Source organism: Molossus molossus, unplaced genomic scaffold (assembly GCF_014108415.1).
Source record: "Molossus molossus isolate mMolMol1 unplaced genomic scaffold, mMolMol1.p scaffold_m16_p_5, whole genome shotgun sequence".
In the NCBI taxonomy this organism is placed as follows: domain Eukaryota; kingdom Metazoa; phylum Chordata; class Mammalia; order Chiroptera; family Molossidae; genus Molossus; species Molossus molossus.
Genome location: NW_023425388.1, coordinates 63,358,390 through 63,384,795, shown reverse-complemented (window position 1 = coordinate 63,384,795; position 26,406 = coordinate 63,358,390). Strand labels below are relative to the sequence as shown.

Genomic DNA, 26,406 nt, shown 5'->3' with positions numbered 1-26,406 from the left:
TGGTCTCAGAGCTGCAGAAAGCACCCCTCGCTGGAGAAAGGAGCGGACAACAAGCTGATTGAATGTGACCTTGGTGACAAAGAAGTGGATTCAATAAAACCAAAGGAGGCAGGGATGCTGCTCATGAACAGTCCCGAACAGGGGCGGAAGAAATCCACTAGACCACAATACTGGTTCAGAATGGCCAGTGTGGACGGGGGGTGGGGGAGCATGGATGGGCTCTCCTCTGTCCCCTCGCCCAGCTCCTCCTCCCCCACCAACAGCTGCACCTGCAAAGCAGGGAACACAAACCAAGTGAAATCCGTGTAGCTCAGCTCTACCCTGGCAGCTAACAGAAGACAGAAGTCTGGTTTTCCAGTTTAAAAACTGCAGCTACATACAGCTTTTAGTGCCTCAAACAAACAACAACTCTGCCTCAGTTGATAACAGAGAGAAAAGATTCTTTGTGGGGTTCAGAAAAAGAGTTTAAGAGGCCCTTTTAGCCACGGTGTAAGTATTTTTTAGGTTGCTGTGACTTTTTATTGTAGTAAAATACGTAGGACATAAAATGTGCCATTTTGACCATTTTTAAGTGTACAAGTCAGGGGCGTTATTTTCATGCACCAGGTTGTGCGATCACCACTGGCATCTATTTCCAAAACCTGTGCATCTCCCCAGACTCTGTGCCCACTGGGCAGTACGCCCCACTCCCCTCCCCCCGCCCAGGTCACCTCCACTCTACAATGTCTCTGTGAATTTGCTTCTTCAAGACATTTCAAATAAGTGGAATCAGACAATATCCGTCCTTTACTGTCCGGCTCATTTCACTTAGCATGGTGTCCTCGAGGTTCATCCACGCTGTAGCAGTGTGAGAACGTCACTCCTTTGTAGGGGTGGTTGATGTTGCGCTGTACGTATACACCCCTTTGGTGTACCTGTCCACCTGCTGATGGATGCCGGGGTTGTTCCCACCGTTTGCCTGTTGTGAACATGGTGTGCTCTCAGCCTGAGATGAAGTGAGTGGGACTTCCCACTGGGAAGCCAGCAGGCTGGGGGAGGGCTGGGGGAGGGGCTTGACGATGAATGAAAGGACCAAAAGGCAGGAGGTGACTGAACCAGAGCCTTGAGGGAGAACCAGGTGGAGGGACAGGGAACCAGGTGAACCCCTATGATATAGTGACGCCACCCACTTCAAACATGGCTCAACTTTCCAAGTGACCCCAGCCTGCCTGCCCCTCCCTGGACACCCACTTCTGCACCTGCTCAAGGAAAGGGCCGCACCACACCAAGTAGCTCCCAAGGCCTCCCGTTCTGACAACCAGTCCACCAAGGCCTGGGCCATCAGGTAATTAAACAGTTAAGGGCCTAATGAAGGACGGAGTTTGGAGGGTGGAGAGAGGAAGGTGACTTTGGAGGCAGCAAAGATCCAATCCTTCCGGAGGAACACGGTGCTCCCTGCAGAGTGTGGGGAGAGATGGACCCTGGCCACCCCACCCAGCCAGGGGCTGGGCTCCGAGCGAGTGGCGGAGAGGGGCAGGCAGTGGTCACAGCAGAAGCTGGAGCGGGCTGGCACCCGCCTGGAGACACCGTGCTCCCAGGGCCAGGCTGGCCTGTTACGGAAGGGAATGAGGGCAAGTCTTGGTGGACAAGACAAACGGGCATCTGTCCTTTCAACAACAGACCGAAACCGCCTGTGGCCAGGTCCCCTTGCAGAACACAGCTGGCTGGGGGACACAGCATGCCCCAGAGAAGGTGTGAGAGAAAAACACAAGACAGGGTCTCATGCCTACATTATTAGCTGTGTGGTCCTGACTTGAACACTGAACCACTCTGGACCCCCCTCCTCGTCTATGAGGAGCAGCTCAAAAGCCATCATCAATACGGTCCCTCCAGGCCAATTCCAGGGACATGGGAACAATGAAGGGGTGTCAAGAGGTCACTTCCACACCCAGTCTTTCAGCAAATGTTTCCTGACCACTGCTTCGTGCCAGGCAGTGCAGTAGGTGCCCTCCTCCATCCCACCTGGTACTGAGGGGCAGGCAAAGAGGGAGCGTCGCTGTCTTCTTGTAAAGACCCACGAAGGCTGGTCACACAGCCAACACAAACGCGGCTCCACGGACCGACTGCCCCTGCAGTCCTGCTCACCCAGTGCCAGGCGTGACCCAGCAGCCTGCACCCTGGACCCCCATGGGACGATCGGGCTGCCAGGAGGGCCCGTCAGTGGGCTGGGAAGGAAGGGAAGAGGGCAACAAGGTGTCAGCCAGACTCACCTTCACGCAGGAGTAGATCACGGACACAAATACCACCAAGGTCAGCAGCACGAGGCAGGTCAGGTAGAAACTCAACATGAACACGGAGCTGGAAGAAGAGATGAGGTGGGGAATTCTGGGTGGACCCGGTTGACAGGTGGCGGGATGGAGGTGGAGTCCCGTCCAGGAGGCAGGGCGACAGCTTCTCCCAGGCCTGGCCCTGCAAGGGGGCTGCAGGTGTCATCTTCACAGTTCTCGAGGGCCGGGGCTCTGAGAGCCCCTGGGAAGGAAGCAGAAGTTGCTCCATTTCCCCTGCTCCCGCCGCCCAGGCTTTTCTGGCCCTGGACTCACTCAGGCCCACACAGCCCTTGAACGGATCCAGGACCCTCTGTGACAGTCTGGCTCCTGCCCTCCCCACCTTCCTGCGGGAGCAGCCCCCCCCCCCCCCCGCCGGCAACGAGGGGAGAACCGATGGAACCTGGTGCTGCCTAACTCAGCTCCCACAGACTTCACTTATCCACGTGGTTATTCCCTCCAAGCAGCCACTCAGGCTCGCTTGGTAAGTGACTATGAGGCTGAAAACTACTCTGGTAAACAGCCCTCATTTATAGAAATGCATTTGCCAGGCAGCGCAACCAGCAGGCACTCGGAGGGCGGAGTCCCTACACCGGTCCCTCCCCGCTGCCAGGCCCCGCGACTCCTGCTCGGATTTGCTGTCCTGCTCACAGCCAGTTCAACACACTCCCCTTTCCCTCCTTCCAGAGGCAGAGCACGGGTGATCGTGATGTCCACCGTGGGCCAGAATCCTCAGACAAGCGACTTTCCTCCCGGAACCTTCCACTGGCCCCGCACAGCACACCCCACCGTGCCACGGTAGGCCACAGAACTCCCGCCTCTCAAGACGTGGAGTGGCCTGGAGGTGCCAGGCGCCGTTAGCAGGTGTAGGCACCTGGAAGGCCCTCCAGGGAGGGGTTCCAATGGGTCTTCCCTCCAGGCTGCCCAGAGCCAGCAATTAGCTGCTTCAACAGAACGCGGGGAGGGAACTGCGTCAGGAGGAGAAGAGGACTTTACAGTAGCTTCCTAAGGCCTCCAGGGAGAGAGGACGGCTAGGGATGGCCTCCTTCAATGCCTCAGCAACCTGGAGCTGTGGCCCGAGGAGAGAGCAAACAGCTGGGGTAGAGCAGGGTGTTGGGGTCACCCGCCCCAAGCCATGCTGCAGGGGAAAAAAGTGCAAAGAGGCAGGATTGTGCACCTAAACTAAGGAGACTCTGATTTGCAATGGCACAGAAAGTCTAGGTCGCTTATTTATACCTATAGTTCCACTTTCATTCAGAAAAATGGGGTCCCATGCCCATAAGAACCCGTAAGCCCCAGCTCTGCACAGCCTCCAAGCAGCTGGCTGCCAGTGTCTGGCTTTCACCTGCAGTATCCTGACAAGAGTCACAGCAGATAAAAGGGAAGAGCCAGCCCTTCACCAGTAAATGCCATTAAAAATAAAAGGTGTTGAGCCCTGGCCAGTTTGGCTCACTGGTTAGAGTGTCGGCCTGTGGACCAGAGAGACCCGGGTTCGGTTCCCGCTAAGGGCCGTACCTCGGTTGCAGTTTGTCCCTGGTCCCAGTTGGGGTCGTGTGGGTGGCGACTACTCGATGTGTCTCTCTCACATCGATGTTTCTCTCTCTCTCTTCCTCCCTCTCTCCCTCCCGCTCTATCTGAAGATAAATGCAAAAATGACCTCAGGTGAGGATTAAAAGAATAAATAAAAATAAAAGGCATTGAGTAATAAGACATGTCAACATCATATACCTCCTGTCATGAGGCACTGAGGACACAGCACTTCTGGGGGACTCTTGTTAAAAAGCACAACCTCGCCCTGGCCAGTCTTGCTCAGTGGTTAGAGCCTCGGCCCTCAGACCAAAGAGTTGCAGGTTCGATTCCAGTCAAGGGCATGTACCTCGGCTGCAGTTCGGTCCCAGCCTGGTCGGGGTCAGACGGGAGGCAGCCAGTGGATGTGTCTCTTTTACACGGATGTTTCTCTCTCTCTCGCCCTCCCTCCCTCCTACTCTGTCTGAAGGTAAATGGAAAATTATCCTCAGGTGAGGATTTAAGAAAAAGAAAAAAAAGCACAACCTCAATCTAATCATGAGAAAATATGAGTGAAACCCAAATGGAGAGACATTCTACACATTAACTCGTCAGTACTCATCCAAGTGCCAAAGCCATGCGGACAAAGACTCTAAGAAAGTGTCCCTGATGGGTGGAGACTGAGCAGGTACAAAGCTGAATGCAATGTGGGGTCCTCGACTGGCTCTCGGACCCCAAACAAGCCATCCGAGGGGACACTGGGTTTGACTATTCTACTTGGGTTATGAAAATTGTCCATGTTAGGGAGACTGGAGGAAAGATACAACGAAACTCTCTGTAATACTTTTGTAACTGTTCTGTAAGTCTACAATTATTCCAAAATGAAAAATGGAAGGTGCTAGGGTGAGGGGACTCTCCTAGATTAACGCAGACTTCTGAGACATAACCAGAGGCCACCGGCGGGTCCCGGGAAGGTCCTGGCAGTGAGTGAACGCGTGGAAACATTTTGGAAATGTGGACAGGAGCCCAGTGCCAGAGGACTGATGAGCCCTGGTCTTCATTCTGTCTGGTGTATGACAATGTGGTTAGGAAGGAAAATGCTCTTAAAATGATGTATATTGAGGTTTTAGGGGCAAAATGTCCTCGTGTCTAAAATTTACTTTAAAAAACAGAAAAGCTTTGGCCCGTGTGGCTCAGTGGGTTGAGGGTCATCCGTGAGGTTGCCAGTTTGATTCCTGTTCAGGGCAAGTGCCCAGCTTCAGCCTTGATCCCCAGCAGGAGGCAGCTGATCAGTGTCTCTGTCTCTCTCAGTTCCTCTCGCTCTAAAAAACTCAATAAAAACATATGTTTAAAATAAATAAATAAATAAGACAAAAAATGCAAAATATTAATAATTGTTATAGCTAGGAGATGGGTATTAATTACTCTACTTTTCTGTATATTTGAAATGTTGCATAAGTTAAAAACATGTACGTGTATATATACATATATATGCACACATGTATGTATAATACACACATACACGCGTGGGCAGTTCTCTTTCTCACCTAGGCGTGACCCTGCTGTGAATGACTAACACATCGTTGCCCAAAGCCGGCTGCCCCTCACGCTGGTCCCCTAGGAAGCCACGGGCCTCTCTCAGTGACACAGCCAGTCCTCAAAAGGGTTCAGGAGCATCTCTTTTAAAGAGTCTTCAAGGCCCTGGCTGGTTTGGCTCAGTGGTTGGAGCATCGGCCTGAGGACCAGAGAGTCCTGGGTTTGGTTTCCGCTAGGGGCACGTACCAAATAATAAATAATAAATAAATAAATAGTCTTCAGAATGTAAAATCCACTCTTTGAAATATCCCGAGTAGCAAAACACCTTTCTCTTTGGAAGATGCACTGATTTTTTTGTAAGAACCAAAGGTCGCGCAGAAACGAGCTGGTGAGTGTGGGTGATTCGACAGGCAGCAGTGCTGTGGATTTAAATGGGGTGAGATGAGAGAGTGGTGAGGGGTCTCCGATGCAGCTGGGCAGTGCCCAGAGAGAAGTTTCTGCCCTGGAATGAGCACAGGGCCTCCCTGTCACAGAGGAGTCAGACTCTCAGCTTCCTGGTCCCACTGAGGACACGTTTGAGCGAGGTCAGCCCAGGCTCCCGCCTCTGCTCCGCTCCACCACCTCCCCTCACGCCCTGGAGTCCCTGGAGCCACAGGAGGGCCCGGAGGACGGTACTTACTGGGGCACGATGGTGATCTGGACGAAGCAGATGAAGAGGAAGACGAGCGAGGCACACGCCACGTAGGCACCGAATCGGTCATCCACCTGCTTGGAGTACTGAGAGGACGGGAGCAGAGTGAGGGGCAGAGGCACCAGCCCTGTCTGCTCAGGCCTGCTCCGCCCCACACACCCAGGGCAGCCCGCTCCCAGGACGTGGAAGACCCAAGGACCAGGGCTAGCCTTAGCTCTTGGAAAAGCAGTCCAAATCACCATACGGTGATGCTTGTGGGGAGAGGAGTTGAATTGTGTCAAACCAGAAACTTTCTGCAGACAGATTGCCTCGCGAGTGACTCATGGTCATGGCTAAAATTACCCAGCACCGTCTAACGCTAGGACACACGCGTCATCGCGCGCCTCCCAGGCACGCCAGGAAGTAGGCGCAAGACTATGCTGTTTCTGCTTCAGAGATGGTTACGCTGGGGCTCCGAGAGGTCACAGACTTGCCCCAAACCACACAGCTCATCTCCAGGGTCCTGAGTCCCAGCCCCTGCTGCTCCCACAACACCAACCAGCCGCAGGAGCAGAGGCGGGGCTGGCCTGGAGTCACCCAGGGAAGGTGATCCGAGTCCGCTCCGAAAGTGCTAGTGAACAGACTGAGCTCCCGTCCATACTTTCCCTCCTACTTAGGTTTGCTTCACTCCATGATGACATGAGTCCCCACAGGGAGCCCGTGACATGGAGCAGAGACTGAGCCAGGGACCGGTTCGGGCTGTCACGATGAACCTGGGTGGCCCAAGGCACATCCGCTAGAGCAACCACTTACGTAGTAGCTCTCTCGGTCACAATGAAGGAGACTGACTGCCCCTTCCAATTTTCATACTTTGAGGTTGGTTCAGTGTAGCTAGGCGGTCCATTGGTAAGGATAAGGATAATAGCAACACAACAAAAATAATATAAATAGCAACTAACATTTACAGAACATATACTATGTGGCAAATACTCCTTCATGTGTCTTACATATATGGATTTGTTTACATCCTCAGTACAACCCTTTGAGGTAGGTATGCTAACTACCTCCACTTTCTAGTGAAGGAAACCGAGGCACAAGGAGGTGAAGATGTATCCCTTCCTAACAAGAAGGCCTCCCTAAAATCTCCGTCTGCTGGGCAGTGCAGCATCAGAGGTGGGGACTGAGGAGACAAGGGCTCTGCCCACAGGGATGGAGCCGGGAGAGACGCCTGCTGCCTGTTCCCTCTGCTGGCCCTGGCTCCACCCACAGCCTCCTTCCCACCCAGGGTTGCACCTTCTTCTCTAAGTCAGGCTCCCTGAAGGTCAACAGGAACTTGCGGACATGCTCAGACCGCAGCCTGTCAATGCTCCTGGCGTCAATGGCTCGGCCCAGAAATTCGTCCACTTCATCCTCTGGGTTTGCACTTTCCTGGGCGTTCCTGAGGGGCAAGAGGCACCGACACGACAGGCTGACCACCAGGGGGCGCCGCTAGAGGGTGGCTCTACCCGCGCATGGGGACCCATGACAGAGCCCTAATAAGGGGGTAGGGATGCTGAGATGGAGACCAGGACAGCCAGGTGCTCAAGACCCCTCTTGACAACTGCACACGTGTAGAAAACTGCCCACGTCTCAGATCTGCTGGCTGGAGGGCCTCACTGGCAATAGGCTTTTCTGACTCTATTGACATACTAGCACATCATCATAATAACTAGGTTATTAGAGGTTTAACTGTTTTGTCCCCACAGGTAACAGTCTCTGCTCTTTATTTTCTGGCTGTCCCGTCATGCAGAAATGAAAGCCAAGATCAGGGCCTGTGGGCCACCTGGGCGCTGCGACCTGGCTCAGGCACTGTCTGGGAAGGCCTCATGATCTCTGGGTGCTGAAATAAAATGAAGCCCATTCCTTGAGTGGAACTTCTGACAGTCCCTGAGAACTGGGAAGTGGAGAAGAGGGCATATTCCCTCAGGGCACTGGGATTGGTCTGCACTGGGACTGTTCGGGCACTGGGACTGGTCGGGTACTGCACTGCGTGTGACCACTGGGCAAGGTCTGCACTCTCCTGAGAGCTGCACGCACATGCATGTGCATGTGTACCAACATGCAGGTGCAGAGTGCACACATGTAGTTATGTGTGTGCGTGCATGGAGTGGAGACTGAATATGGGCAATGCCAAGGCCCTGGGCTGGTCATCTCTCAGTTGCCGTGAGCGCCGAACACTCTCAGCCAAGACTGTGTGGGCTCCTTCCCCGTGGAGCAAGTGGGGAAACAGAGCTATGGGGCAGCTTTGACCATATCCCCCAGGCCAAGGGAGCAGGAATGAAGGGCACACTACTCACTTGTCCTTGGGGTCTTCGAAGCCCTAAAAGAGAGGGGCAGAAAGGAGAGGAGTATGAGAACAGAGAGGACAGCACAGGGAGGCTCAGAGACGGGCTGTGGGAAGGGGCAGCTCATTTCTCTCTACAGGTCACCAAGGAGCTGGAACATGAGAGAACATGGGCACTCGGCAGCCCTTCCTTTGGTGAGTACTAGCTGGGTTCTCCCAGTGGGACAGGCTCTGTGTGACGTGCTGGGGTGCACTGCTTTCGTTTAATCCACTGGAGAATCCACGTGTCTACGCTCCTCCTGTCCCTACACCAACTCCTTGTCATAGTCCCAACCCCACCCCCCCCAGACCCTGGGCTCGGTGGGCCCTCTCCCAAATCTGCCGGTTACTCAGGTGGAAGGAAGAGAGGGGCTCTGCGCTGATCAATCTCCACACGTGTGCACACTGAGCACCTGTAACATCTCCCAGGAGTTCACAAGCTCTGACTTAAGAAAATTAAACTCTGGTTACCTACAACAGTCTTCCCGGGATCTGAGGGCCAGTGTGCTCTTGTAAGACCAGAGTTGGTGGGGACCCAGGAAAGAAGAGCCCGCCTGGCCTGGGCTTGACTACTGCTCCGATGTTCACACACACAGGGCAGGGGTGCGAGCCCCTCACTGGCTGCCAAACTCCAAGTCCTAATCAGAGTGAGTCTACCAAGTCCACAGAGGGAGGCTCCCTGGGACAGGAGGGTGGGTCCTGCAGGCGGAAGGGCTGGCGGGCAGTTTCCAGGGGCTCAGGTGCCAGGACAAGGCCGGACGATGGCCTCTCCATCTGTGGCCCAGCAGGAGACACTGCTAGGCAAACAGGGAGGATGGCAGGCGCAAACCCCAGGCCCCAAATAAACAGCTCTCTCTTCATTCCCATGGAAGACATGGCTCGAAATACAAAAGTGGAATTTATGTTGGTCTCCATGGCAGCTGCTGGGTGCGAAAACAGAGGTTGGGTCCACGTAGCACCGAGGGGCTCTGTCTCTGCTCTACCCCCACCCCTCAGCTGAGGGCTCCCAGGGGCCTTGGCAGCCTCTCGTGGCACATCCAAGTGCCCAAATGTGGGTTCCGAGCTCCTCCCAGGCTGCCTGGCAGTGGTCTCCTGTCCTCTGAGAACCGCTAGGCCCTCCATCCAGGCTGCAAGGCCCCTCGGGTGCAGGCCATGGCCGGACACTCCCAGGACCCCCGGAGCACAGAGGTGAGCAGGCAGCAGAGCCTGGACAGGCCGGCTCCCTGTGGAACACGGAGAGGCCGCCCACTGACTTCACCCAGGAGCCCGCAATGATCTGAGACTGAGAATGCAGAGCTGTATATGCCTATGCTGGTCTCCACAGCTCGAAATGCACCTGACATGTGTGATAAACCCGTTTCTGACTCTCCAGTGCTCCTTGGCTGTCTGCGGGGCTGGTGCTGGGGCTGTGTCGGTGTGGAGGCTCGGCCTTGGCTGGGGGTGGAGGACTGACAACACTCAGAACACACTTGGTCGGTACGTGTGGCCCATGGTCATTAAGAACACTGGCCAGCCCTGGCCAGTTTTGCTCAGCGGTCAGAGCGTCAGCCTGCGGTCCAGAGAGACCTGGGTTCGGTTCCTGCTAAGGGCGCGTACCTCAGTTGCAGTTTGTCCCCGGCCCTGGCTGGGTTGTGTGGGTGGCAGCCACTTGATGTGTCCCTTTCACATCGATGTTTCTCTCTCTCTCCCTCCCTCCCTCCCACTCTATCTGAACAAAAAATGGAAAAATGTCCTCAGGTGAGGATAAAAAAAGAACACTGTCCAGCAGACTGCGCTCAAGTCCCCCAACCCGCTTACTAGTTCTCAGACAACGGTCCTCAGCCCAGCTGCCAGGACCCTCAGAAGGGTTCCCGCGGTGTGTGCCTCAGCACTTCTGGGGAGCAGCTCGGCTCGGGGGTTTGTTTGGTTCTCGATTCCTCCCCTTCGCACTTAAAGCAAAGGCAGAGGCCGGGCCTGTCCACACTGGGGTACAGGCTCTGGTCTGCACAAGGACTCTGAGGAGGCTGCTTGTCACCCCCACGCCACGCAGAGCTTCCTCGGGCCTGTCGAGATGAGCACAAGTCCATGCGTTCCCGTCAACCTTCTTGTTAACAAGTAAGTAGGGACCTCACAACACTGATGCCTAAACACAGGAGCACAGCCCATCACTGTGTCGACGCCGAATAAAAGTTGTAGCGAGATTTAAAGAAAGAAACCTCTGACTACAAGTCACTGCTCGATCAAATTCCCACCCCGCCCCACACCAGGCCACCTTCAGTGGAGGTCAGGGTCAAGGCTCTCCCTTTGCCAGCGGTGTGCCCCCTGACTGCGGACCCCCATCCCCAGCTCAGGCACTGCCTGGCCGTGCCGAGGTGCAGGAGTTGGTACCCGGATGCTGGCCCCTTGGGAGACTGTGCCCAGCCAGGATGGGCGAGGCAGTTAACCAACCCCTGGAAGGAGCAGCTGGCTCCCCCGAGACGGCCCTTCCCCCGAATATAGCCCCGGTGCTAATTCTCCCAAGTGCCTTGTCCGAACAAGGATTAATGTGTCTGCCAAACAGGTGTTTATCGTCCAAACTGCTGCTGAGGCCCTGAAATAACTGAAGCTTCCACCTATACCAAATACCAGTTAGAAAAAAAAACTGTCCACAGATTTTAAACAGAGAACATAGCACCAGGCACCTGCTGGTGGTCCCTCCCTTCCCCTTTCCTCCGTCTCCTTCCCCGCTCTCCACGGCTCAGCTCCCTCCATCGCTTACCCCTCAGCCCTCTCTCTTCCTGTCTTCCTGCTCCCGCTCTCTCCTCCCAGCTGGATGTGGGCCTCACTCCCCCACCCTGCTCTCAATCTCCCCCCTGCCCTCTCCCCACCACCCTTCTTCACCCTGGTCACGTGTGTGGGTGCAGTCTGCCGGAGGTCACTGAAGGGCCGGGTGAAAGTCGGGAGGGCCCACCAGCTGCCCTTGGCTTCGGGAGGGCCCTTGCAGGAGGGGCATGGTGGCTGGCGCCCTGGGCCACACTGCCTAGGGCTGGGCGAGCCCACGGTCAGCACTCTGGGTGAAGGCCGGGCCTCTCCACTCTGCTCCCTCACAACCTTGGTGTCCTGCGAGTGAGCTCTTTACCATCAAAAGTAAAATGAGCCTGGCCGGGTGGCTCAATTGCTTGGAGGGTTGTCACAAACACTGGAAGTTTGCAGGTTCGATTCCTGGTCAGGGCACATACAGGAGGCAACCAATCGATGTTTCTCTCACATCAATGTAGCTCTCTTTCTCAAAAAAAAATCACTGGGCAAGGATTTAAAAAAATATATTAAAAAAAAGAGGTTGTGATTCAATTTGTTTTTTTCCTCCCTGTACATTTTCCTTAAACCTTTGTCATCTGCTACTTGCTGGCTAGCGAGGAGCAGAGTGACGGCCGCCCCTCCCCAGGTTCCTGGCTGTCTGCTGAATTCCCAGGGCGTCCGCCCCAACCCCACTCTGCAACTGAAACCTAGTCGGATGCACCGAGCTCGGCTGGGCGTCTCTGTGCACACGCCCCACGGATCCTCCTGCCCTGCTCTGTGGGAGGGACGTGGCCACACAGCGATCCCTGCGCCTCGGCCCCCGCACACCCCACTCCGGTGGCGGCTCTGCCTGGAAGCCGGGCTGCCCTGGGCTCTCAGACGAAAGGGGGGAAACACGGCTGCTGGACCCCGACTCCGGTCACCTCCGTCTTCTCTCCACCTTCGGCATTCCTTTCTGTCCTCACTAACAGAACCCAGACAACACTCCTGAATTAGCTGGTCCCTGGTGCGTGCAGGCCCGCTGTGGGTGCCTGTCCCCGAGGCAGGCCGGACCCCTGGGGGTGAGGGTGGTGCCCTGTATCGGCCTCCACCCCATCGGCACCACCAGCGGCTGCGGTTAGCAGGGGTGTTTCTCCGCCCAGCGGGCAAGGGGACCGTCACCTCGCACTTGCCAACAAGCACTGGGATGGTTTCGAAGATCTGAGCCAAAGGATGGGTTTCCGCTCCCTCGGAAACCAGGTGCTGGAAGGACATCTGACAAGCTGACGCCCACCCAAGTCCCCAGGGCCCCAGCCTGAGTCCAGGCAGCTGGGTGAGCTTGCAGCCGGCACCGCAAGCTCTGCCGAAAGGGAGGGAGGAGGGTGTGGCTGCTGTGCTCCGAGGCGGAATTCCGCACGCCAAGAGCTGGTGGGCTCCTGGAGAGCGCCTGGCTCGGAAGTCAGGCACTCTGGCTCCTAGTCCGAAGTTGGGGTGAGCCCCGCTTCCAGTGTTTCCTTCTGAGGCTCTCCAGGTTCCTTGGGCAACACAAGGGCCTGACCCCCACAGGAGGCCCACCCTGGAGGGCCCGCGCATTGCCCTGCCCGTCACTCACCATCCGCTTCATCTCCTTGGACACCTGGTTGCCGCCCAGGTGGTTGTAGAAGGGGCGCTCGGCTCCCCAGTGCGAGGGGTTGTGCCCGATGGAGTTGGCTCGCTGGCGGTTCATCTTGGCGATCATGGCCTTCTCTTCTTTCTGGGAGAGCAACACAGGAGCGTCGGCCTGTGGGCAGGGCCCACCAGGGGAGCCGGCGCGGAGGGTCTGTCGTCCCAGGGGCCTGGCCGGATGCCCAGGGGTTAAGGCTGCTGCCCTCTCTTCTCTGCACAGCCTGGAGCCCAGAAGTCTGCTGAGATCCAAGAGCTCGCCCGAGAGAGCATACCAATCCCTCCGACCCCCCAAGCTGGCCCTGGCTGGCCCCGTGGGAGTGGCCGGACAAGACAGTGAGGCTGGTCCTGTGAGAAAGCAAACGGGCCTGGGAACAGCTGTCCTTCACGGGGAATTCTCAGGGCTGGGCGGAGCCTGGGCCTGTGGGCGGCAGGGGTGACCCAGGGAGAGGACACCGGGGTTTCCCATCTCCACTCCACTTATCCCAAGGAGGTGTGTCCTGGCGAAGGGGCAGTGGCAGGCCCTGCTGCCCAGAGAGCAGCTTCCAGAGGCCTGGGTCACCAGACTGTGAGAGTCAAGGACTGGCTCGCATTGTGCAAATACACAAACAGGGCCTCAGCCAGACATCGTGTGCCAACCACGCCTCATCTGTCTGTCTGTCTGTCTGTCTGTCTATTCATCCATCCAAATAGGCTCCACTGCAGGTCTGGAGGGGCCCTGAAGAGATGTGAGGCAGCCTCCCCCCAACGCCCTCCCTGAGCCTGGGGAGGAGTGTGCAGGGTTAGGGACATGGAGGGGTCACTGTCTGTCGTCTCCATTGCATCCTCTCTGGACCACCTGTCAAGCTGGAAGGATGAAGACCCAGAGAGCCGAGGGTAGAGGGTAGAGGGCAGGAAGGTGGGGCTGCTGGGGCCTCGTGAACAGGTAGAGAAGAGGGTGTGGGAGGAGGGCCTGGGAGGGTTTCTTTCAGTTCTTTTATACTCTGGCCCAACAATAAGCAACTGTTTAAAGAATGTGTCAGGTAAGCTACGAGGAGCTCTCCCCAAAGCGCCCTCCATCCTCCCATCCTCTGGACACAGCTCTCCCCGAGGCCCTGCAGCCAGGGGGTGCTGGGGGTGCTGGGGGTGCTGCTGAGGCAGGACAAGGTGCCCTCCGCCGTCCCTCTCGGGTGCGCACCTGCTGCAAAGCCCCGCCTGCCCTCAAACAGCTACCCAGTGCTCTCATCCCAGACTTGGTCTGAACTTTCCTCACAGCTTAATTTTGTCTTCAGTCTGACTTCTTAGGAAAGAAACGGGGAACTTTTTCTCTATCAAAGAGCTCTGACCAGCAGATAAATTCCATGGAAAGATTCATCAGTAAAAGGTATTTTAACAGAGGCAGAAAGAAGAAATGTTCTCGTCATCCACTTTAAAAATTAAGCACCTGGAACATGACACTATTAAAAATAGAACACTGAAGTCTGCTGATAATTCAGTCTTATATTTTGGTAAGTGTGGGCTGAGACAAGAGGAGGACGAAAGAGACTAGAAAGTGAAAGGGGGGAAGAAAGAGGGTCAGGAAACAAAGATACACACGTTCAGGCAGAGAAAGAGGGAGGGAAGGACAAAGTCAGCTGAGCCCCGGCAACAGGAAAGGAGGGAGACGAGCAGATGGTAGACACAGGTCTCCTCGAGGCTTCATTTCCATCCCATGACCTTCCGACACATTGTTGCTGACTGATCTGAGCCTGTGCGCTTTTTGCAGCAGAAGCAAATTGAAAACACTCCCCCTTTGCCATTGCCTTTGCAGGGCTCCCGTGACTCTGATGTCCTTCTGGAGATGCGGGAGCCATGACTGTGTAAGGATTCATGACTTGACTCAAGGAAAGAGTAGGAAGAGAAGGTAGCAGCAGCCCAGAACACGCCCCTCCCCAAAGAACGAAGCCCCAGAGCCTCCCAGCCCCGGCCCACCCGCTTCTGGGTGCAGCGCAGGATGAGGAAGGTCTCGATGCTGTGCTCCTTGAGGTAGGCGTTGCGCTCGCCCCCGCAGCCTGGCTCCACCTCGTAGTCCCCGTTCAGGTAGTTGAGTGTGGCCTTGGTGATGTGGATGCGTCTACAGGTAGAGAGGGGAGCCGGAGAGGAGGGAGAACGTTTGAATTCAGAAGTCTAGCTGCCATGCAGAACCCAACTGCACTGACTCCATCACAATTCAAAGCGGCTTAAATGCTAACCCTAACCTTAATCTCCACCTCGATGACCTGTGTCCCTCCGATGTCATCAAAATGGCTCGGGGGCCTGTCCCACCACGACCACACTGCCTCAGATCTACAATGTATTATTAGAACAGCACAGCACATGACTGGCCGGCCAGGAGGGTGCAGCCTCCTGTCTTGTACGTGGCAAACCTGCTCAGGAGCCAGTGGCGGCTCCTACTGACACCGACAGCGTCCAAATCCCCACTTGGCACGAACGTCATCCTAAACACAGGTTTTCCCCACTGGTCGCTGAAAGCCCATCTGCTCTGCTTCCACTCCTTGGAATACTGTCTGTTCTCACGCCATCCCTCAGCCCGACACTCTCCGACCCCACCTTCCTCACTGTCCAGGCCAGCTCACATTCCACCTCCTTTCTGCCCTGCACACCCCGAAACTACCATGGCTCCCCCCTCTAGAGCTCCACCTCCCTCCTGCAGCTCACAGGCCCCTGGGTGAAGAGCTGAGAAACTGACCGGAGGCTCCCCACCTCTTGCCAGGGTGACCTATAATTTGTCAACTTGAAGAATTTCTACTTAAACGTTGCCAACCCCAGTTGTAAGCTACTCCATCCTGCCTGCTCCAGCCCGCTCCTCACGCGGGTCGCCCTGAGCGGGGCGGGGTGGGAGGCTAAGTCTGGGCCCTGCCGCAGCCCTCACTCACCCAGCCTTGCCTCCGGCCTCCATGTGGTTGGCCAGCGTGACGTCGTTAGACCAGACGTCGAACTGCCACTTCCTGAGACCAAGGACACCGCAGTGTACTCGCCCGCTGTGAATTCCCACGCGCATGTTCACGTTCACCCCCGTCACCTCCCGGACCAACCTGGGGATGGAGCAGGGGTGAGGCTGGGAGAGGGTCACGGGCCAGGCACAGAGAGTGGGGGTGAGGCTGGAAGGCAGGCAGTCGGGGGGTGCGTCAGAAAGTGCAGTAGTCAAAAAGTCACTTCTGTCTGGGCCAGTCTGAGACTGTCCAACCTGGAGGGCGGGGCTGGGCGCTCGAGCGCAGGTGCTGTGGACTGAGTGGTGCTGCTTCCAGGCTTGGCCACAAGGTGGCGCGGCACCTCACGCTTAAACCGAGGCCCCACTGCTTCCCGCCAGGAGGGCACCTGGGGCCCTGACTACCCTCGGTCAATTCAATGGTGTTCCAAATATGCAAATGAACGTTAGTGCCACCTTGAGCCAGACAGGGAGTTACAGCCAACACATACCCCATTCATATCATGCTCTTGGATTTATGTACACCGCTGGATAACGGTGTGTAAAAGAGGACATATGTCTGCTCAGGCAGGGGCAGGGGACTGGGACTAGGTGTCCTCCATGCGCTAGAAGGCAGCTCCAGTCCCTGCCACACGCACCACGTACCAGGGGGTCCCCAAGAGACAGGTGGGCCCTCTGTGGGAAGGCGAGTAGGATAGAAGCTACACGTCTCCAGGTATGTGTCTGGGGTCCAGGGTCTGTGAAGGAGGGTACAGATGTTCTGGGGTAGGCTACACAGTGTGCAATGTTTAGGGACCCGGACCCTCGGTGACACTCTGAGGATGAGCCCACTCAGCCAGCTGTGGGCCGGCAGGCTGACTTGGCGGCTGACCATGAGCCTCCAGCCCACACCACAAGGCACTGGCTCCGGTTGGTGGTGCCTCATTCTACCTTTCTGGCTGAACTCCAGGGCCACCTCCTTCGCGAAGCCTCTCTAGGTCCTCCCCGTGGAATCCGTGGCTGCCTCCTTGACACTTCCCACCAGTTTGCCTCTCTTATCTGGTGGTGCCCACTCGGCATGCCTGGAACCAGGGCAGCGGAGACCCAGCCTCTCTCCCTCGGCAGACTCCATCCTTCTGGGCGAGGGACCCACTGGCTAGCCCAGGCCCACAGGGGCACTCAGCAAACACAGCTGAATCGAACGGAGCCAACGTAATGGACTCAGCCACTTCCTGGCCAGCTACTCTGACCTCTGACCTTGCCCACGGTGGCTTTCCCTCTGCTCCTGCCCAGGCTACATCTAACGTTCCCCGTTCCTGAACCTGGATGCAATCTCTGATCTGTGTCCTGCATGACATGTGAGCTTGAGTTGCAAATGACTTCTAATGATCGCGGCTCGTTCCATGGCCAGCAATGACCAGGAACTGGCCCAAATCCTTTTTGCTATACTCCCCCGGATGAATTGATTTTCTTAAAACGGGACCACCTGTGTTTGGGTCCCCCTGCCTCGGAACATGACCCTGGAGAGCTATGTACCCATAAGCCCAACCCTTCTCCTCTGGGAAGAAATGGGGCTGGTGGGCTGGAGCCCTGGCTGGGAGGTGGAGAAGGCTGTGAAGGAGTGTGCGGCCCATACACCGCGCAGCCGGCCTGTCCTCCCTCCTGCACAGGTGGCTCCACACTCCTGCAAAGCCTCCCTTCCTGCAGGACACGTTCCTCAGGGAAAAGCTTCTCAGGCTGCTGTGGGGGAAAGGAACCCAGGAGAAGGCTCAACACCTACGGGTGCACATCAACCCTCCCACGAGGCCGGGGGTCCTCAGGAAATGGCTTTGCCCCACTGGGTCCCTGCCTCCATCTGTCCAACCAGGTGGCCAGTCAGTGACTTGGGCTGCGGGACAGTCTCCCTGCACGGGCAGACCCCTGGAGACGGGACAGTTTCCCTGGAGATGGGCAGTCCCCCTGGAGACAGGCACTTACGAGATGGCCTCAATCATGTCCATGCCCATCTCCACGCAGCAGTGGGCGTGGTCAGCCCTCGCTTCAGGCAGCCCTGAGACGCAGTAATAACAATCCCCCAGGATCTTAATACGTAAACAGTGATTCTCCTGGAAAGCAAATTAATTTTAAAAATTAAAAATAGCAGGAAAGTGAAGTGGGAGGGAAAGAGATGGGAAGCAAACAGATCCACTCCATGCCTGGAATAACTTGCCTTTTAGGGCAGTGAGCACCGACCCAGTGCGGGACAATGCGCAGCCCCAGCCCCCCAGACAGGCTTATCAAAAGCCGGGGGGCACAGGACAGGCTGAGCAGTCCTCAGGGAAGCATTCTAGCCTCCCCACGCTCAGCCCCCGCAGAGGCCAAGAAGGGTCCACGGGACAGCAAACAGGGCAGCTTGGTCAGGTCGGTGAGAGGGAGGGGCCCCGGCTGAGTGGGCGTGGCCCCGGCCCACACACCTCCCGGAGCAGGCCTTGGCTCTTGGTCTAAGGTCCTACAAACAGTTTTCTGATTATTCTTCTTTTACTATAAGACTGGAGCAGAAATGAGATTTAACCACAAGTTTACCTGACCCTCTGCCTGTCTGAGTTTTTATCAGAGAGTTTTGCTCACTCTGGCTGTTTTTCTCAATGGTTAGAGCATCAGCCCGCAGACCTAAGATTCCCTGGTTCAATTCAGATCTGGGACAGGGACCTTGGTTGCAGTTCAGTCACCGATCAATTGATGTTTCTCTCTCTCTCTCCCCCTCACACTCTATCTGAAGATAAATGGAAGAGTATCCTCGGGTGAGGATTAAAACAAAAAAGAGTTCTGCTCCACCAGCAAGCGAGCGCTAAGACACCCGCAGAGCTGAAGGGCCTGCCAGAGTAGCACGCAGCAGTCACCCGGAAGGCCCTGTGCGGCGCTGGGACTGCGATGGAAGGTCATCAGTCACCAGTCCTCAGCTGTCCAAGTCTGCCTCCAGGAAGTTAGTTTATGGAGCTGGACACTGGCCCTTGTTTAAGGCCCATCCAATGTCCAAGTGCCAAACGCAGACCCGCGCACAACACCTGTGTCCAGGGATCAAAGACCATCAGTGCAGGGAGGCCTGCCGCCTTGAGCCTGCGGAGGAGCACGGGGAACACAGGGGCTGGTGGGCACTAGTAAGTGCCTCGGCACAGGCCCAGAGCACCACCCAAAGCCACATACGCTGGGAATGATGACAGGTGCAAGCAGGGACTAGTGAAGGACGTGCCGGTCACCCTCCCTGCCCTGGGTGCTATTTCCACTGTGCCCCAAGGTGAAAGAGTCCTCTCTCTGGAAGCCTCTGGGGGTTGGCCCACGGCTGTCTGCAGGCTGCTGGGGTTCAGACTCATTCTCTGATCACTCTGACCAACCTCACCAGGAAAGTGGCTCTATGGCACCCGATTTGCCCCCATTGAACCAAATTCCTTGGGGGTGTGGGCAGAGCTACCTGCAGGCCTCTCCATCCCCTTCCCCGATGGAGGGCTCACTTAGTTGCTCCTTCGTGACCCGTGACTCTGAGAAAGCATCTGTAGCTGAGTGTGAGGCGGGGCGGTGCAGGGCAGGAGCACTCAGCCGCCTCCGCCGTCACTGTTCCCAGCAGCAGGGCACACCTTGGCGCAGTGCCGCTCGCTGGGGTTCATCGGGCCCTGGCCACGGCACCCTCCCTCAGGCAGCCCAGATCAGGCCACCTGCTGGTCCTGGCTGAGGCACTCGGGTGCCGGAGGGCACGGGCAGGGTGACTCACCGCAGCCAGCTTGTCGAAGCGGGCAAAGAGCTCGTTGAGGGTCATGACCAGCTCCTGGGCGGTGCACTGTGACGCCAGGCTGGTGAAGCCCTCGATGTCAGCAAACAGGATGCTGGGGAGACAGGTGGAGGAAGACCCCAGTGAGGGAGGAAGGTCAGGAGGACAAGCCAGGTCCACCCTCAGCCTCAGCAGGGCTGCTGGCCAGCACGAGTCCTGGGGGCTCCACATGGCTGCTGGGGAGAGGACAGAGGCCCCGGGCCTGGAGACCCGAGAATGCTGACCTCTCCCTGCTGGCCAGGGAGCTCCAGCTCCAGCCCTTCTTTCTGTATTCTATGACCTGGGAGGAGCGGGGGGAGGGGGGACACCGGAGGCCTGGGAGGGTGCGTCTGCCGGAGTTTACCACCGACGGGCCAGGCCCCAATTCTCAGTCACCTCTCGGGCCCGCCCATTTGACCCAGAGCCACCCCTTCAGGGTGGCTGGGCCTAGGATGGGGGCCTTTGATTCATCTGCTCCGGACAATGCTTCAGGACCGAATGGCGGCCTTACTTCCTACACAAATGAATCCAACCCCAAGCTCTCCATCCCCAAGAAATCCTCTAGAAGGGACAGACAAGAGGGGGCCCAGGGACGAGGGAGGAAGACACAGCCAGGAAGCAGCTCTGGAAGCCCCCACCTCGTCCTCACCAGCTCCTTAGCCCACCCCCCAGTGCCCACCCTGTGCCCACCCCCCAGTGCCCATTCCCATGCCCACCCCCCACTGCCCACCCCCCACTGCCCACTCTCATACCCACCTCCCACTGCTCACCCCCCAATGCCCACCTCCCAGTGCCTACCCTGTGCCCACCCCCCAGTGCTCACCCCCCAGTGCCCACCCCCAGCACCCACCCCCAGTGCTCACCCCCCAGTGCCCACCCTGTGCCCACCCCCAGTGCTCACCCCCCCAGTGCCCACCCCCAGCGCCCACCCCCAGTGCTCACCCCCCCAGTGCCCACCCTGTGCCCACCCCCAGTGCCCACCCCCCAGTGCCTACCCTGTGCCCACCCCCAGTGCCCACCCCCAGTGCCCACCCCCCAGTGCCCACCCCCAGTGCCCACCCCCAGTGCTCACCACCCAATGCCCACCCTGTGCCTACCCCCAGTGCCCACCCCCCAGTGCCTACCCTGTGCCCACCCTGTGCCCACCCCCAGTGCTCACCCCCAGTGCCCACCCCCCAGTGCCCACCCCCGTGCCCACCCCCATGCCCACCCCCAGTGCCCACTCAATGCACCAGCCGGTCCCTAAGCCGCACATTATGGATCTTTCATGTTTCTGAGGCTCGAGTTCCCAAGACTATAACGTCTTCCTTTTGTTTCCTGACAAATGACCAGAGGGGAGGACCCAAGGGCCAGAATGTGTAAGGGCCCCTAGAATTTTCTTCTGGAAATAGACATGAAAGTCTAGTGACTCTCATGCACTGAGATGCTCGCGGTGCCGGGCTCGGGCCGGGAGCTCCCACCATGTCACCTGAGTCTTCAGGCCCAAGGCGCCAGCCTGCTGTGTCCGTCTCCCGGAGAAGCGGAGACAGCAGCATGGTGGGCTCTCCCCCTGCGGCCTGCTCGGCTTCCCCCACACCACGGCCCGAGGCTCTGAACTGACAGTCCCACTTCAAAGCAAGAATGTAGAACCAGACATATTTTGTCATTTTATTCTGAAAACGTGTGGGTGCCTAAAGCATGTCTTTTTATTCTGCTGTTTGACATCTGGGGCCGTAGTCACCCTGGGGAGCCTGTCCCTCCCAGATCAGCCAGTTCCTAGAGATAGTCAACAACTCACCTCGGGGTCCAGAGCCCCCGCCCCCAGCCAGGCTCTCACGCGCAGGCCACTAGTCCGCTGCCTTAATCACCCAGGGGCAGCTGCCAGAACACTCAGGCAGCCCTGAGCCTGCTGACCCTGTCCCACCTGTTCTCGCCCACAGTCCCCCCCACTCTGCCCCCCGGCCTGGCCTCTTGGCAACTGTAACAAACTGTCTTTCCAATGGAAACCCTCTCCTGGACTCACCACATCTGGATACTAATGAAGCCTACATTTTAAAGCAGTTGGACACTGTTCTAAGCACTTTACACAAACTCGGCGAAGCCTCACATCCACCCTGAGGTCAGTATCCTGCTTTTACCGATGAGAAAACCGAGGCACAGAGAGGCTGAGTCACCTGCCCAAGGCCACACAGGCAACCTGGCTCCACGGTCCAGGAGTTGAACCAACAAATACTACGCTGCATCTTGGCCTAGTGTCATCTTAGGCGAATAAAGGCATAGTTCAGGGGTCTGTCATTGAGTACGAGGCAGAGGGGGCGAGGGACAGGTGGGTTGTGGTAAGTGGGCGGGTCAGGACTCCATCAAGAGGGTTCACGCTCATCAGCTGCCTGCCAGCTCCTGTGAGTGGACGTGGAAACAGGCCACCAGGGAGCGTGTCCTGGGACTTCAGCCAGGCTGTTCCCTCCCAGACAAACTACACAAGGCAGCCCCCGGGTCCCAAGCCCTGTGCTACTTCCCGGTGTCTCAGCTCCTCCAGACACTCTGACTGCAGCCCAGATCAGCAAAGACAGCTGCAGGAGGAGAGCCAGAGAGAGGGGCAACGGGGGATGTGACGAGAGATGAGACCAGAGGGGAAAGAGAAGAAGCGGGGAGCAGGAGGAGCAGAAGGGCCGTGTCCCTGCAGGCCACCGAGCTCCGGACACCAGACGAGCTGCGCCCGAGTGGACAGCCATGTGGCAGGTGCTCAGGTGACAGGGAGTCGGGGTCACCATCAAGCTTCGATGCCTGGCGTCCGACATGGCAGACAGGCTGAGCGCTGGGCTTCCAGCTGGCTGGGTGAGGAAGGAGCCGGTGAGGGGAAGCTGCCGGGCTCCGGACGCTGATCTGGGTCCCTGACCAAGTGCAGACCCCATCCAGGCCCGCCTGCCACTTCCCCGGCTCTCAGGCTCCGGGACAGCGCCCCGCTCCACCCAGGAGGAAGGAAAGGTCTCTCCTAGACTGGGAAAAGCCCCGCAGGGAGGAAAAACAGGCCCCAAACTTGGCGGAGGCAGGGGAAGAAGAAAGAGAATGTGTGAACCAGGGACACTTGCCCGAGCTCACCTAGCCACTCGGGCAGGGCAGGTGTCTGTCTGCCAGGTAAGACCATGGACAGGCCTGGGCCGCTCCTGCTCCTCAGTGACCTCGCTGGGCCATTGAGAGCACTGTTCTCCCCGGCAGCTGTCACCCTGCTCAATCGCGGGCCCTCGACCGGGCGCCTGTGAGAATCACCTGGGAGCTTTCTAAGGCCAGGTCTCCCCTTCCCCAGAGATTTGAACTAATTGGCCTGGGGTGGGGTGGATTGTTTTTATCTGTTTTATCTTCATCTCCCCTGGTGATTCTAATAGGCAGCTGGTTGAGAACCGCCTAGTCCACCTGTCGCCTTCTCAAGGAGGCCGCCACCTACTGAAATCTGCAGCCCCTCCCGTAAGCCTCGCTCCCTTCCCCTGCACTTTTCCCCATTTAGCACACTACCGGTGGCACTGTGGGCTCCATTCATCATCACGCTCCTGTCTGGCCTCCTACTAGAACGTAAACTCCTTAGGGAGAGAGTTTGTTCAATTCCATCAACTGCTATATCCCTGCCCCAGCACAATGTCTGGCACGCAGAGTAAAAGGTTCGATACCATGTGCAGCTGAATGGCTGAATACCTGAGGACAGGTCATGCCTACTCGCCCTCTGCTCTATCTGTTCCCGCCTCCGCCCCACCACACAGACACCTGGCTCAATACGCAGCACATGGTAGGTGCCTGTATTCGCTTCCTAGGGCTGCTGGAGCCAACTCCCACACACGGGGCGCCTACACCACAGAAATGTGTTCTCCCACAGTTCTGGGGCTAGAAGCCCGAAACCAAGGTGTCAGCAGGACCAGGCTGGCTTTGCGGCTCCGGCGGAGGCCTCCCTTCCTCTTCCCGGTGGTGGCGTCAACCTGGCTTTCCCGGGCTCGCGGCCACCTCCCCATCACCTCTGCCTCGGTCCTCACACGGCACTCTTCCTGCGCGTCCCTGTCTTCACAGGGCACTTTCCTCTTTGCATCCGGACGCCAGTCATGTTGGATCAGGGGCCTACCTACCCCAGCACGACCTCCTCCTAACCTGACTTCACCTGCAAAGGCCCTACTTCCAAACGAGGTCCCATTCACAGACAGCAGGGGTCAGGACCTCAGCATCTCTTTTAGAGGGACACAATTCAGCCCACAACAGTGCCTAATATACAGTGGCTGAGTGGAAGAGAATATTCAGAGTTTCAAAGCAACTAAGAGGCAGAATCAGTAACTCTAACAGTTCTTACTTCTAACCCTCTGCACCTCTTAGAGTCCCGAGCACGTCACCCGAGATGAGCCTGCGGAGTCCAGGGCCTGGCACCCGGTGCATGCCCCAGCAGTGTTCACAGAGCAAATGGTGTGAGGGTGACGGGGCCACGGGCAGCTTCTTGGTTCTGTGCCAGAGATCCTGGAAACCGGTGTGTGCAGGCCTCCAGGTGGCTTGGAAAGTCTGACCCCCCTCCAGTCCCCTGGGGGGCCCCCTCCGGGATCTTCAACAGCCAGGAGGGCAGACCGCCTCGGCTCCTGCTTTTAGCCGGTGGGAGGACAGAGCACCCAGCCAGCCGAGGCGGGGCTCAAATCAGAGCTTCGAACTTGCATGGAAGCGTGGGCAGGGTCTCGGAGCCCCAGCTCTGAACCCCTGCAGCCTCTCCTCAAATTTGTGGAAACGCTGCCACCTTCGCATTCCCCCACCTCCCGTCAGTCACACTTCTCTGCCGTCCTGGGGGAGGATTCTGCTAAGCGCCTGTCTCTTCGGGAGACTGTTCTGCTGGCCAACATTTCCTGGTCTGCTCCTCGGTAATTCTGAAGGCCATTTTACAATCAGCCCGGGGCCCAGACGAGCCGTAAGGTGTTAATTCATCGATTAGCTCCCACTTGAGAGCTCATGTTGGCAGTGTGACCAGGCCCTCGCGGCGGGTGCGCAGAGGCCGGGCAGCCCCACTGCCGCGCTCCTCCCTAACTGCCTGCCGTCCATCACTCGGTCACCTGCGTTCCACTCCGGGAGCAAGGGGGCAGGCGCTGGTCCCAGTGACCACAGGCCCTTCAGCTGCCTGTCACAGCTTCAGCTCATCTCCACCACGTGCGGTTTTGGTTACGCCCACCTCCTCACTGTTGCCCCCTCTTGCGGCCAACAGGCCCTGGGACCTGATGAAGCGGTCGGTCTCGGACCCTGTTCCTGTGCGGAGGCCACCTCCGGCCGCCTCTTGGAACACCCAGGAGCAGAGCCACCTAGAGGGCTGGGCAGCCGACTTCTGCTGCACTCCTCGGCACTGCTCAGAGAGGGGACTCAAGAAATGCCAAGAAGCAAACAGTCTGTCAAGGTGGCCGAGGAGGAGCCAGGGCCTGGGGAAACAGAGGTCACAGGTCGGGGGAGGCAGGTGGGGGCAAGGTCTCAGCCCAACCCCCAGGATGCGAAGGTCTTGGGGAAGCAGGGCAGGAAGGGCCCTGGAGGCCCCCACGGGTAGTGTGGGGAGGCCCAGTCACAGGCCAGGGGTCTCTGCTGCCCGGCAGTGTGTCCTCCATCTGCTCCAAGCATGCAACCTGGGAAGCCTCCGGGTCCATCCAGGAAGGAAGAGAAGGAGGAGCGATGGCTACTCGCATGCACTAGGTGAACAGAACAACCACTGTGGTCTTAACAACACCTGTGGAGAGGACCACCACCCGCCTGCGCCTGTGCCTGCGCCTGCGCCTGCTCCAAGGGGTGGGGGGGACGATCAGAGCAAAGCACATGACCCGGGAGCAGCCAGAGCACCCTCTGAGGGGGGAGCTGGGACGGGCGGAGAGGATGCTGACACTGAGGTCTGCACAGACCACCTACAGGGAGAATCCGCCCTGACGCGGCCATTCCCTCTCCGCTCTCACAGACGGGACACCTCCCTCAGGCAGCGGCTTGACCACTGCGACCCAGCCAGGGCTCCAGGGCCAATGTATGTCCTGAAATCCCCATTGCCAGCCTCAGGGCCTCCTGGAGACCCCATTCCATCCCCTGACGGCTCAATCTTGTTTCTGCCCCCCAAATCCTTCTCCCACCACCCAGATAATGTACCTGCCTACAGCACCTACAGACTGTTGTCACAGAGGCTTGCGAGGGCTGGGGAAATGCCCCTCAGAGGAGATGCGCAGTCAGGGAGAAGGGGACTGCACCACGCCTGGGCAGGTTTCCGCGACCTCACGGGGTGAGAATATGGTGCTTTTCACTTTGTTCTCTATACTGCTCTTATTTTCCAGTGTTTCTGCAGGGAACCTACATCCTTTGTATAATCAACATGTTTGTTTTTAAAAGGTCAAAACAAGCCCTGGCTGGCTTGGCTCAGTGGTTAGAGTGTCAGCCCTCGGACCAAAGAGTCTTGAGTTTGATTCCCGTCAAAGGCTCATACCTCGGTGTGGTTAGGTCCCCAGCCCTGGTCGGGGTCATGTGGGAGGCAACCAATCGATGTGTCTCTCTCACACTGATGTCTCTCTCTCTCTGCCCCTCCCTCCCTCCCATGCTATCTGAAGATAAATGGAAAAATATCTTCGAGTGAGGATTTAAAAAAATAAAATAATAAAATAAAAGGTCAAAAACAAATCACATTCTTCTTTTAGGACCTGATTATAACTCTTCCATATTCATGATGTGTTGTTTGTCTTATCCTGCCCGGAATAAGCCTTCTTATGTCTGGACACTCATTGGGATCAGAGTCACAAATCACAGCTGATTCCAGGTGTTTCAGGGCCCAAGGCTGACGTGTTCAGTGGGCCGGCGCCTCTTCGCCCCGACTTTCTCCCTCTCCCTATGCCCCCCGGGCCCCCACGTTGAGTCCACAGAGCTAAAACATAGGTTCTTGCTAGCTGCTGGTTCCATTCCCCATGGTCTCCACTGTGT

General features: G+C 57.4%; 1 protein-coding gene across 2 annotated transcripts in view; it reads right to left on the bottom strand.

The window, feature by feature from the left end:
* The window catches only part of ADCY5 (adenylate cyclase 5), a 149,734-nt gene that overhangs the window by 24,381 nt on the left and 98,947 nt on the right, over nucleotides 1-26,406 (bottom strand). Inside the window, exons 4-12 of one of the 2 annotated variants that reach the window (XM_036242774.1) lie at nucleotides 19,447-19,558; nucleotides 17,679-17,806; nucleotides 15,670-15,828; nucleotides 14,726-14,867; nucleotides 12,726-12,866; nucleotides 8,352-8,374; nucleotides 7,309-7,453; nucleotides 6,025-6,122; nucleotides 2,250-2,337 (exon numbers count right to left, since the gene is read on the bottom strand). In XM_036242774.1, the coding sequence (XP_036098667.1) occupies nucleotides 2,250-2,337; nucleotides 6,025-6,122; nucleotides 7,309-7,453; nucleotides 8,352-8,374; nucleotides 12,726-12,866; nucleotides 14,726-14,867; nucleotides 15,670-15,828; nucleotides 17,679-17,806; nucleotides 19,447-19,558 (1,036 nt within the window). The remainder of the gene's footprint in view (nucleotides 1-2,249; nucleotides 2,338-6,024; nucleotides 6,123-7,308; nucleotides 7,454-8,351; nucleotides 8,375-12,725; nucleotides 12,867-14,725; nucleotides 14,868-15,669; nucleotides 15,829-17,678; nucleotides 17,807-19,446; nucleotides 19,559-26,406) is intronic. The other variant, XM_036242776.1, reaches the window with a different exon arrangement.